This window comes from Neomonachus schauinslandi, chromosome 9 (genome assembly GCF_002201575.2).
Source record: "Neomonachus schauinslandi chromosome 9, ASM220157v2, whole genome shotgun sequence".
In the NCBI taxonomy this organism is placed as follows: Eukaryota; Metazoa; Chordata; class Mammalia; order Carnivora; family Phocidae; genus Neomonachus; species Neomonachus schauinslandi.
In genome coordinates, this window is record NC_058411.1 from 76,430,289 (window position 1) to 76,443,681 (window position 13,393).

Sequence of the window (13,393 nt, forward strand, 5' to 3'; positions counted from 1 at the left end):
AATCAATTCATCATTTAAAAAAATGTTTTCTGCAAGCCAGTTTTAAACACTTTAGTTTTTTCCCATAATCGTGGAAAACCAAATAAAATCTGGCTCATCTAAATTTCTTCTTTGAACTAAGAGTGTTAAAGTCTGTATCTAATTTAAATAATAGTGGGTAGACAAGATGGAGACAAGAATAGCAAGAATATGCATGGGAGGAATTAATTCTGTATTTCTTTAGCACAAATCTGGAGAAAGGCCAAAGAGGAAGATAAATGGGTAAGCAGGTAGATCATGTGACATGTAATGCAGTTAACATCCTTTTGTAGGTGATAAGAAACTATCAAAGAAATGTACTAAAAAGGAAAAGTAAAAAATAAATAAGTAAAAAGGAGATGATTAAATATCCATGTTAGGAAATTCAGTGTAGAAGGTGGATTGGAATGGGCCCAGGAAAGTGTTTGGCCATCAGTACCTTGTTCCAGTATGATTTTTACCTTCTATTTAAAAAAAAAAAGTCCAAACTGTGTAATTTGAAAGTTTATTTTTAAAATATTCTGAAATTTAAATTCTTCAAGACTCTTAACCACCATCCACTTTCCTTCAACACACACACATTTTGTCCTAAAATTGTTGTCCCTACCGCAGTACAAAACAAGAAACAATAAATCCACTAACTCAGCCAATGAAACTACTTCAGTAAGTAATCATGCTACAGCCTGGAATCACCCAAACAAAAAATTTTAATAAATTTCTTTAAAGACATTTATAAAGATTATTTTTTCAGAAAACCAAAGTAATTGATTCAACAATACTAACAGTTCTAGCATGCAGCAAATCATCATGTAACATCTAATGTTTAATTTTCTTATCATGGATGTATACAGTTTATTTTCATTCCTATAAAGTTTCCACAAGAAGCTTGCAGTGATAAAGGTAAATAAGGATTTTGTTACAGGTACTTCAAATAGCACTACAGTACATCTTTGACAAAATTTTTACAATTATTCCCACTTTCAATATGAAACAGCTTTTATTAAAAAGGCATGGGCCAAAAAAAAAAAAAAGTATAGTAGTATCACTTAAGCAAATAAAGTCTAATAATCATACAAGCACAACACTGTTAGGACTTTCCCTGTTTGGGTTGGGAAAGGACTAAATGAGACATTTGCTTCAAATAAAATTACGTAAATAGCTTTGGAAAATCCCCAAATACACAATTTCAAACAAAAAATCCTTGATCCTATATTCTTGGAAAATATGAGCTAATTATTCCTTGCTTTTATGTAATAGGTATGTTCTTGAAGTTTTGTGTAAGGCAAATTCTATAAACCCTCATCTTTCTTGCATTGGAGGAACCTATCTGGAGGAAACCTAAGAGAAATTATTCTTTAAAACATGATTCTCCTGCACATTTATACATCATTGGGCATTTTATCTGTACTGTCACGTTTTATCTCTGTATATTAAACCCAAGTTTCTCAAAATGCACTTGAAAAAGAAGATACCAACCTCTCCTCCCCCGTCCTCCTATACAAAGACAATTTCTTAGAGTATGACAAAGAACTTACAATGCAAAGAATGTTTATTATTCACTCTCAACAGAGGGCTTGTCACTATATTTAAGTGTGCTAAGACAAACACCGACCTGTTCTTCTCTTAAAAGATAATGGTTATTTTATTACTAAGAAATGTCATTCTTAAAGATTATATTAAAAATGGCAAATACAAAGGACAATTTGTGATTATGTCTTTTATAGCTTAAGATTCCCAATATTTCCCTATCATGACAGTGCTGTTGAGAAGAATGATATCCTCAATTCCATAAACACTTTATTCCTAAGTGGGAATAATTACCTTACTAATCAAAACAATTTGCTAAGGATCAAAATAATATTCTTTAGCATTAGTCTTGCAAGAAACATAGAATTCAAAACTAGAACTAGACCTAGTCATTGCTATTTGATCAAACTTAACAGATAGATTTAGTTATGTCACAGGACCACTCAATTCAAGAGGCATTAAAACAAAGTTTTACTGAAGTAAAATAGAAGTCTTGTGGAGATGCAGATCTATAGGTGAGTCTTAAGTCTATACAACTACTGTTGTCAATCATGTAGTAAATAGATGAATTTCATTTATTCCTCTGAAAAGATAATACTGCATACATATCATCAAAAAGATTATGGCACTTGGACGATATTCCTGATAAGTAAACATGATAAATGTATACAGGTGCATCCTAGTCTCTCTCCTACTTTCAGATCTTTTGGGAAAGACAACAACAGGCTGGGTAAAAAACCAACTCTAATCCCCCGTGGAAAAGGAGGTGAAGCTACCAGAGTCCTAAGAATAAATAGCTTGCAAAATACCAATGAAAATAATGCTGTGATTTTCTTATCCATTTTCACTTTTACTGCCTTCAGTTTTTAAACTTACAAGAAAAAATTTTGCAATGGAATTTGAGCCACAGGTGGACAAAATTATGCTTTCATGTGAAACAAAATAAATAAAATGTAGTGGGTCTATTTGCTGCAGCCAAAACCCAATTTTTACCTCTGTCTTTTGAGTGTATCTAAAAGAAGATGGCATACATTAAGAATTCCTTTAAAAAATAATGAACTGAGTTATTGTACCGCATCATGGATTTACATTTTCAATACAGCCAAAATATGTATTAAAATAAAATAAATGCTTACTGTATGGCATCAAACCATGTTCTTCCCCCTAAAAATTAATTTGGCTGTTCCTAAAACATTGTATTAATTTTCTATGTATCTTGGCTCTTACTTGTAGGACAAGCAACTGCCTATGAAATCACTCAACCTAAGGAAGGCCTTTTAATGAAAATACATTTTAAATGATACAGGCTTTAAGAACAAGATCACCAGAGAGACCACAAATGTGTTACTGGTTCTGTCAGTTACATAATTGAATTTGAGAACCACTTTATCTTGTGGTTGGTTATTCCTTAAAGTGAGTAAGTTGATGTCTCTTCCAGTGAGGAGCCTGCCTGAATGTTTTGCCACAAACTGAGCATTCAAATGGTTTCTGCCCTGCATGAATTAGATAGTGTCTTTCCAGTTTAGATGGAGATCTAAAACTTTTGGAACAAACGCTGCATTGGTAAAGAAGGCCATCATTCCTCTCTGCACGCCCTGAATAACCACAACAATGACTGTGTTGGCTCTGCTCTGATTGCAGAAGTGCACTAGAGAGATAAGGCTGCCTGTTCCTATAGGGGGTACTGAGAATGAAATCCTCTGATTCTGCCTTAACTTTTATATCTGATATTTGATCTGACTCTGAGACCTCATATTTTTGGAAACCAAGAGTCTGACATTGTTGGGAAGCATTATAGTTAACATTATCACCTGGATGAATGAGAAGTTGGTTCAAATTTTCAAATTCTTGGCAAAGAGATCTTCTATAAGGTATCTTATCAATATGAGTTAATTTGTGTCTTTTTAAGTGAGCTGACTGTCTAAAAGATTTCCCACAAACATTACAGCCAAATGGCCTCTGTCCAGTATGAATTAAATAGTGTCTTTGTAGTTTGGAAATAGAAGGAAACACTTTCTCACATTTGTCACAAGGACACATCTTATGTCCAGTATGGATGTTTTCACTTGGAACTGAAAAACCACACTGAAGCACTTCACAGTTATCAAAGAATTCCTCACCTGATGAACCATAGATAGATACATCTTTATTATTCACTGAATTATCTGTAGTTAACATGTTTTCTGTTGTAAGGATACCTTTCAAGTTTTTACCCATATTTTGGCTCTGGAAGTGCTTTTGCCAAGAAAATGGCAAAGTCAACGTTTTCTTCTTTTTATTGCCAACTGTCTTATATGTTCCATGTTTGCCAAGGGAACCTATAAATGTTCTTTGGGCTTGTTCAGGGCTCTGCTCACCAGAAATAAGATCACAATTTTTCAAGAAATTGTTTTTAAATACTTTTTTCTCAGATCGAAAATTATCTAATTTCTTACCCCCAGCACGTTTAAGTTTAGCCAAGATTTTTTTCACAATGGTTTTATAGTTGTAGCTTCTTTTGAGCCTGCTTGGAATTTTGCCACCTCTGGCAGGAAAACACTTATGTCCCTTGAGAATCTGTTCTGATTCAAAACACTCTTCACACTCTGGACACTGAAAAGGGACGATATAAATAGAGTGGACATCAAGTTGATTATTCTCCTCAGATTCACCTGTATCACCATTTTCAAAACCATCCTGCTTTGCATTTAACTTATTAGGCAGGGGGCATGATTCTGGACTCTTTATCTTCAATGAAAGAGTCTGAAAGGTCTTATTCCTGGTATGGATTTGTTTATGCTTCAGAAGTTTGCTTTGAATCTTAAATCCTTTTTGACAAAAACAACATTGAAAAGGTCTTTCTTCTGAATGTGTGAGTTGATGAATTTTTAAATGAGTTGACTGTCGGAAGGATTTACTGCACAAGACACACTTAAAAGGCCTCTGACCAGTATGAATAAGTGCATGCCTATCAAGTTTTGATTGTGATGGAAACATCTTGCCACAGATTGTACATGCGTGAATATTCTTTCTTTTCTTTGTAGGGCTGTATGTAGGATCAGACTTAGAGCATGGATGTAATGCCCATCTTTCCTCTGTGGTAAAAGTATGATACATCCCATATACTGGCTTTTCTTGCTTGGCCTCCAACAGTCTTCTGACCTGTTTAACATCATTCTGGTAGGTTTCATTGTGAAGTTGTTGGTGCTTCACAAACGTCTTCAGATTTTTAAAGTGGCGTTGACAAATGCTACATTTAAAAGGCAGATTATGAGTTAGTTGATGTCTCTCCAGATGAACCAGTTGCCTAAAGGTTTTATGACATACATCACATTCAAATGGCTTTTGACCAGTATGAATGAGATAATGCCTAGCTAATTTTGATGGTGTTTCAAAGTGCTTGAAGCAAATATTGCAAATATATGGCCTGTTTCTAGGTAGTTTGTTGGCTACTACACACTGTTGAATCTTTAGCATTTTTAAATTGTTTTCAGCCATCATATTCTTCAGTGATATACTCTGATGAACTCCATGTTCTTAAACTCCACAGATGTCTAAAAATTAAAAATAAAAATGTATTAATTTAAAAATTATTCATATGAAAAGAAATAATTTAAGTTGTCCTTTGGTTAAAGATATTAAGGGTATAGGGGAACCTGGACTTTTTCTATGTTTAAAAGTAAGTTAATAATCATTTTAGATGAATACTTTAGAATAATAAAACTAACTTCACCCATAGAAACGATGAGTCTTTCAAAGAAATTTCTAGGGGTGCCTGGCTGGCTCAGTCAATAGAGCATACGACTCTTGATCTCAGGATCATGAGTTCAAGCTTCATGTTGGGTGTAGAGCTTACTTTAAAAAAAAAAAAAGCCAAAATAAATCTCTAAAAACCTATATAATTTTAAGCTATATTTCTAATTGAGATAATACATTAAGAGGAGGATAATTTCAATTTCTTAACATTAAATAGACCTTTAATTCCAATTTTCCTAGTTCTCTATTAAGTAGTGTCGTCAATATTTAGTTGCTTTGTCATTATTTATTTATTCATTTTTAAGAGAGAGAGAGAACCTGTGTGTGAGTCAGGGTGGGGAGGGGCAGTGGGAGAGGAAGAGAATCTTAGCAGGCTCCACCCTCAGCACAGAGCCCGATGTGGGGCTCCACCTCACGACCCTGAAATCATGACCTGAGCCGAAATCAGGCTGGATGCTCGACTAAGCCACCCAGGTGTCCCGCTTTGTCATTTTTAAAAAATTAAGCTAGAAAGGTTAGAAAGTGTAAGAATTAAAATATAAAACTAAAAATAAGATGTATTTGCATTTAATTATAGCATACCATGGGTATGATCTGAGAGAATGTTTCAGTTACCAAGGTTGGATTTCTTAGCCACATCATTAACAGTATTTACTTTTAATTACTTCTTTGGACCAACAAAGACAACATGGACAACTGGGAGAAAATGTGCCAGATAACCTAGTCCCAATTTGCTACCATATGATCTCAGTGGCAGAAAAAAGGAAATAGATTGTTCATCTCTAAGCCTCCTGGCTGCCTACCACATTAAGTTGTGAGAATCAATGGAAATAATGCATCTAAATGTGTTGGAAAACTGTGAAGCGATATACAAATGGGAGGTATTACTTAGCTCAACACTAATCAAATTTTAAAACTTTATCCTTGTCTACATAATATATATTTTTAGGGTTTCTAACTAAGAAATAAACATACTAATTAAATTTATAGTTCTTTGTATTTCTTCTTTGCATTTTGTTGTGGAATTCCTTTGCATTTTGTTGTGGAATACAGAGTCGGTGAGGCAAATTGGCTACTTATATTCTTACTGATGGCTAAGTAACTGAAAGTTAAGTGTGGTTCACTTTTCAGACAATATAATAAAAATATCATTTTGGTCTTGGAGTTAATATAAAGATAAATCTGCTTTTGCTAATATAACTCTGTAGGAAACATGCATAAGTTTACTAGGTATTTTCACAAAAACTGTATACCCTATCTTCTCTTTTATCAGAGAAACCAATTTTCTTCTCATCCTTCTACTATTGCATTTACTTTAAATAAAGGAGTCAGAGATTAAAAAAAAAAAAAGCTGCTCTACCTCTCTGATTCTAATGTTGTATCTTCTAGTTGAGATCAGAAAGTTGATAAATCTACCAGAAACTCTGTGTTCTTTTGTCCGCTAAGTTGGCGAACATCCAACATATATGCTATTTGCTATTTACTGTTTTCTCCTAGAAGACACCTTAAACACAAAATCACAAACACATCCACTGTGGTTCTTTTCAGCAATGTGAATTAGAAACAAAAACATTCATTTATTGAACAAGTATCTTCTATTAGTTGCTTTATCACAGTGTTTTTCAGTGTTTGAAAAACACAACTGCATGTTGCTACCATTAATGCATTGTGAAATCAATTTAGTGGGTCATGATCACCAGTTTTGTTTAATAAAGAGTAGTAAATATCAGATTGCATTACATAAAGATGAATACTATTTTGTGAAACTTCTGTTGAAAGAGGTAAGAATGTTGTGAAAGTGGTTCCTGGTATATCTCTTCACACAACACTAGACAGAGGAACCCACAACAAATTAATAACTTTATTCAAAGTAACCAAGTAATCCATTAGGTAAGATTGGGGCCCATAGGATGAGGCAGGATTACTAAGGAAAGCAACAGTATCTAATTTTCTTCACTTGGCCCATATAACCCCAAAATATTTACCAAAAAATATAATTAGAGACCAAATGGATATGTCACACAAGTCTATGTAAAATAAAAGAATCTGACTGCAAGCCACTATATTAATTTACAAAATATACCATATAACTCAGATATCCATGTTAGCAACAATTAACTGTTGGTGCTATTCATATGCATTTTCACTACACTGAGAGAAATTACTGGTGAACAACCTCCAGACCCCTAAACGTGCTAAACACACCAATAGTCATGAGGATTAAAATTATAAATCCATTAAATTGCCAAGAACTTGGCAATTTATTTCATTCCTGTCAAGCTATCGGGTGTCGAGGTGGTCAATTAGGACAAAGAGCCAAAATGAAAATAATAATCAAGCCTTTATTCACTTAATTGCCACAGTGCAAGCATGAGGCAAAACAAGGACTGGTTCCCCAGGGTCCATTACACAGAACTACACTAGGTGAGGATCAGATGGATGCAGGGCACACAGTCATCTCCCTGCAGAGGAGGCCAGAACAAAAGGCTTCTGCCTCTTTATGGACCTGTGGGCCAGGGGAAGAGGAAGGAAGGGCTAGGAGTGGAAAGGTCCTGAGTTAAAACCAAGAAAAGTACCTCAAGCAAGCCCCTCCTCCCACCCACCCAAGGAGGTCTTAGTAGAGATGGAGGGGCCTGGGAAGTACCCCTGCCAAGATCTTCTGAATGGAGGTAACTGAGCCAACAATGCAATCTAGTATAAGCATGGGTAGCAGGAGGGAAGGGGTGAGTCCTTGATTGCAACTCCCTCCAGAAAACTGCAATGCACTGGCCATGCACAAGTCTGGTGTGGGGAGGGCAAGTTTCCCCCCATAAGGCTGGCCAGCCAAAGCGACGAAATTGTCAACAGTCAGCCCTGAAAGATCACACAAAGGATTTTGGCCTGTAGCCGACCTCAATTCCTACCATATATTTTTCCTTCTTTTTAATAGTTTCTATGGAACACTCTTGAAAGAAGTCCCAGACTAGAACCACATACCACAACCATCTCTGATTATAACAGGAATTGACTACCCATAGTTCCTGTGCCAAAAATTGTCTATGGCTGATCAACTACCACTAGCACTAAGACTGGATACTATTGTCATTTGTCTTCACACCAGGTGGGAAAGCACTTACTGGGAGCCCTGTAATTGCTAGAACCATTGGTGGCAACAAGTGATCTCATCTGCTATTTATAAGTGATAGCTCAGGGATCCCCAGTGCTCCAAGTGCAGTCCCATATGTACTTCTACAGCGTGCACATTAATTTGATAGAGCTCCAAATCCCACTTCAACTGATTCTCTGTGCTCTCAATTGATTTTTTGTTATTAGTAATATGAAAACAAACAAACAAACAAAAAAACCAAAACAAAGCCAACACCATGTACTTTTTCCTGTTAAACTGAAAATGAAAAGTAAAATAGCAAATCTCAGTGGTTCAACCTGAAGATGATTCTGACAACTGCAAGATACACTCTGTTGGAAGACTGTAAAAACCGATTTAAAAAAAATTCCAATGACGCCTCAAGGCTGAAAGCCTGTTGGTTTTTTACTAACACCATAAAAGCGAAGTGAGGCCATCACAAAAGCAAATGAACAAGAGACGAACGACCTGAGAGAAACTTGGACCACTTCCAGCTGGGGAATAATCTCTGGCGACATTTATCACAGCCTTTCCTTCTTGGTGGCTGCGTCTGCCCCATTTCCCCTGGCCCACGCTCTTAAACCCTCACCTCTCGTCCCAGAGGGGCTGCAATGGACAGAGGACCCTGACGTCCGGCCGTCGCCCTCATCGCCCACAACCAATAAGCACCTAGGGGGTCGAGCCGAGTCCAGAGACTGCAAAATCCCACACTAGGAAAGGAAGGGCAAGGGTGAAAATGGCTTTGACGGCAGCCAGGGGGGAAAAATGCCACATGCGATTCGACCCACAGCAGAGGAAAAGCATCCTTTCTGCGCCTTCCTCTCAGAGATTGCCGCTCCCCACGAGACGCAGTCGGGAGGCGGGGAACTGGAAAAGGAATGGGAGCCGAGGTCGTGGCGCCCCCGCTATGGGTCCCCGGGCACCTTGGAGGGATCGAGGCAGGCCCGACCCTTCCGGGGATCGCTCCACCTCACACACGGATTCCTCAAGTCCTCCTCACGCACCTGGAGCTGGCACGGACCCGGCAGGCACGCATCTCAGGGCCCAGGCGCCGCGAAGGCAGCGAGCGCACGTCCGCAGGGCTGGCGCGGCGACGGGCTGAGCGCGCAGGCGCAGCGCTCCGGAGCGCCCAGGGACGCGGTCCGGCTAGAAACAGGCTCCGTCCCACCCCAGGGCCGCCGTCGCTTAGGCTCGGTCTGCAAGACGGCAGTGAAAGGGGGGGGGGCTCCAGAGGTTGGTCCCCACCCCTAGCGCCGCTCACCCCGCCCTGCAGTTTCGCGGGGAAGAGAATAGAGGAGTGAAGAAGGCTGTTTCTTCAGATTGCTGACAATTAGATGAGATGGATGTAAAGTGCTCAACGTAGTGCCTAGAGCCTAGTAAGCCCTGAATAGCTTCATCATTTATTACTCTTTTTATATTACATACAACTTTATGAAGTGATGGGATCTCATTTTAAAATGAGGAAAAGGAGATTGAGGCGTTAAGAAACTTACTCAGTGTCACACGGCTGGTAGACGATGGAGGTGGGATTTGAACACAGGCGTCTAGTACCAGACCTGCACTTTTAATTCGCTACTTCTTCCCAAGTTATAGATATCTCAGTATTTTATGTGGACACTATTAAGGGTTAAACGTGTAGTCCAGTTACGGACGTGGGTGACACATTATTAGGTATAAGATGCTTAGGTATCTACCGAAGATTTTAAGTACAAAAGATAGTGGAAAATTATTGCGCATTTTTGCAGGTTCCGATTTTACCTGTCTCAGCTTGAGCGATGAGGACATGAGAACAGGTAACAAGCATATTTTCTTTCAACTGTAAGTAACTTTTTGCATTACTTGTCAAGGACCACTGACAACAAAAATTGTTATTTCTAATGTTTTTATACGTTCCTCTATTTAATAAGGAAAAAGTTGGTCCAATGAAAAGTCATTCTCTATTTTCCATGTGGCAACATGAGGAAATGGCTAGTAGGACATAAGCTTTGGCTTTTATTTTGTAGCAAGCTTGGAGGAGTCACATTTGGGGAAGGTTGAAGCCCTTCCAACAGAAGCAGAGATAGAGGAGGGAAAGAGCTTCCGTGTCTTAAGTGTTAACCTCAGGGTAGGGACTCTGTGTGTTCAGATAACCCTTGAAGACTTGCTCTCTTCTGCAGCTTCTCCTGGGAGCTCAGCTCAACCAGATCATGCAAACAATTGCATCCATCACCAGCCACATAAATCCTCAGAAAAGATACGCAGACCATAAGAGAATATCACCTGAGGTTGGGAACCAATGGAGGGTGCATTACCTGCAAAATAAGTAGGCCTTTGCACCAAGAGCCTGAATTTGGAGTGTGGAACATAGATGAGACATGGATAAGCTATTCTCCAAGGCCACATACCCTACCTCATAGCCTTCCCCATTCACCCTGAAAGTCATCTCAGGAGCCTTCTGGGGGAAAAAAAAAGGGGTTAGAAATTACTGTAAGTCATCAGGAAGATTTCACTGAATAGGTGAGATTTGAATGGGGACTTAGCAGTGGTTTCAATATGGATAAACAGAAAATGTGGGGGGCAGGCTAGAACATTGTAGGGAGAGATGGGAGTAGTGATAAGGAAAAATAAAGAAACGGCATGGCATATATCTTACCTCTGCAACTTATTAGTGTGTGTCCTTAAAAGTTATTTAACCTTTCTGAATCTCAGTTTCCTCATCCTCAAAATGGGGATATAATTAATTAATCATTCATTCAATGACCTGTCATGTACAAAGTACAAAGGATTCACTTGTAAGCATATGAAGATGAAACGGTGAGGGCCCTGACTTCAATGTAGTTTTCAGCTCAGAAGAACATGCAAAGAAGTATAATATGATAAGAGAAGATATGTATGGGGCAGCAGTGGGGAGGAGGAGTGTCTAAATCTGCCTGGGACTTCAGGTGGAGATTGTCTTTGACCTGAGGCATTAATTATCCATCCACCCATCCATCCATCCTACATATGTTTTAAGCACTTGTTATGTGCCACGCCCTGTTCTACATTACTGGAGATAGAGTAGGGAACAAATTGAAAAGTCAGCAATTCCTGTCTTCATAGATTTTTCATTTATAGTTTTTTATATATTTATATGCCTATGGAGGGAGACAGACAATAAACTAAATAAGGAAAATATATCATATCTAATATGTAAAATAAGCACAGAAGGGGGCTATGAAGATTTGAGTGGGAGGGCTTGTCGGCATTTTAGTAGACAGCCGGGGATGACCTTACTGAGCAGTTCTGTGATTTTTGAGTGGAGCCTGATAGAAATGAGAGAGCCAGTCCTTATTTATGTTTCACGTTTAGAGCACTTACTGCTCACCAGGCACTTTGCAAGAAGCTGAGAAAAGCCTTAAATGCCTTGCAGAGGTTTTCTTTTTTTCTTCTTTATTTTAAACCTGTAGGCAATAGGAGATTATTGAAGAATTTTGATCACAGGTATGGCAAGTTTCCATTTGTGTCGTAGAAAATTCACTCAGAAGTAAGATGGATGAAAAAACAGCGGTGGCAAGATTAGAATAGCCACGTTGTCATCTAGGGGCTTCCTACTCCTTGAATATCTGGTTAACTTGGATGAAAATCCAGTTCTGTGGCCTGTGACAGTCTTCATGCTACCTGTTCTCACAGTTTGCTCCTAGTGTATATGTATCCTCCTCAGTAGTTCTTAACCTTTAGGGCTATCTATCTCCTTTTTAGCAACAACACATTGAATGTAGAACTTAGCTTCCTTGTCAGTTTCTAGAAAAATATCCAGTCATACTGGTGTGTGTGTGTATGACAGCAAGAGAGAGACAGAGAGAGAGAGAGAATACTTTACTGAAGATTCAAGGGTCACTAGGGGATAGGGTTTCAGCTGAAAAGATGTGGGGCCTGGGAGCAACTCAGCCAGTACCAAGTGCATCCAAGAAAATTGCACTTGAAAGGAGTCCACACTTTGAGCATCTTTCATATGTCTTTGGAATATTTTAAAGGCAAAAACTATGAAATTGAGTTTTAATGCTTGCTAAAGCTCTTCCTACTCCCAAGTGACTGACCTGGCAGAGAGTTCAAATCTTCTGTTTTCATCTCCCCTCTTATTTTCCTCTTACCTCTCCTCTTTCTTTCTGTGGAGCAACCAATAAAACCATCCACTTGCCTCCTGCAGATAATCCACCAAAACCTGTACCCCTCAGATGTTAGTTTCTACCCCCAAGCAATTATCAAAGAATTTTTCCAACAAAGATAGCACTCCCTTTCTAAGAGGATTTTTGATGAATAAAATTCTCTCTTTCCCATCATATATTTTCTCAAGAAAAATATTTGCAGACTCTTGTGTGTTTTGCTGCAGGACTTCTGAGGGGTGGCAGGGGCTGGAGGTGAGGAGTGGTAAGTTGGGATCAGAAGGTAAAACGTGGTACAACTGTATTTTACTTAAGGCAGTTAGACCACATCCGACTTCCAGGCTAGTCCCAATCTCTTGGAGGTTGTTAGAAATTTTCTTTAAAGCTCCACTAGTGCTAATGCCTATAGGATTTCTGGATCTAGTTAGGCAGTGGCATCCTACCCCACCCACCCCCCATGTGTTGGTTCAAATTCCATAGTTACCCTGAAAGCAGGTGGGATTCTCAGCATAGGGCTTTGACCACATTTGTTAACCCTTAGAGTCAGGGCTGACCTCTGGACCCACATTGATTACAGAAACCACTCCTACTACTTTAATATTGGGGTATAGGTCAACCAAGGAGAGAGGGCAGAGCTATGGTATCTACCAAACGTTTTTGCTTATGCCGTCAGGAGAGCCTGACATTGGGACTTCTCTCCTGTTTCTGGATCTTAATTTCTTGAGTTCTTTTCATTCCTCCAAAAAATACCTATCCTCAAAAGGGCCAGAACAGATGGAAGCGTTTCTCTTCTCAGCCCCCAACCCCATGTAGTGCTATGGGTTTTAAACCTGTCTCTGGTGGCTGCTAGATTGCAGGGGGCAAATGT

General features: G+C 38.7%; 1 protein-coding gene across 1 annotated transcript; it reads right to left on the reverse strand.

Annotated features, from left to right (window-relative positions):
- Positions 1 to 509: 509 nt before the first annotated feature.
- On the reverse strand, positions 510 to 9,500 carry ZNF770 (zinc finger protein 770). The gene is made up of 2 exons (XM_021695383.1): positions 9,409 to 9,500; positions 510 to 5,078 (listed from the first exon to the last, which is right to left on the reverse strand). The coding sequence occupies exon 2, from the start codon at positions 5,023 to 5,025 to the stop codon at positions 2,947 to 2,949; it is 2,079 nt and encodes a 692-aa protein (XP_021551058.1). The 5' UTR covers positions 5,026 to 5,078; positions 9,409 to 9,500; the 3' UTR covers positions 510 to 2,946.
- Positions 9,501 to 13,393: the final 3,893 nt, after the last annotated feature.

Coding starts and splice junctions, on each gene's coding strand:
- ZNF770 (XM_021695383.1), bottom strand. CDS start 5,025: ATGATGGCTGAAAACAATTTAAAAATGCTAAAGATTCAACAGTGTGTA.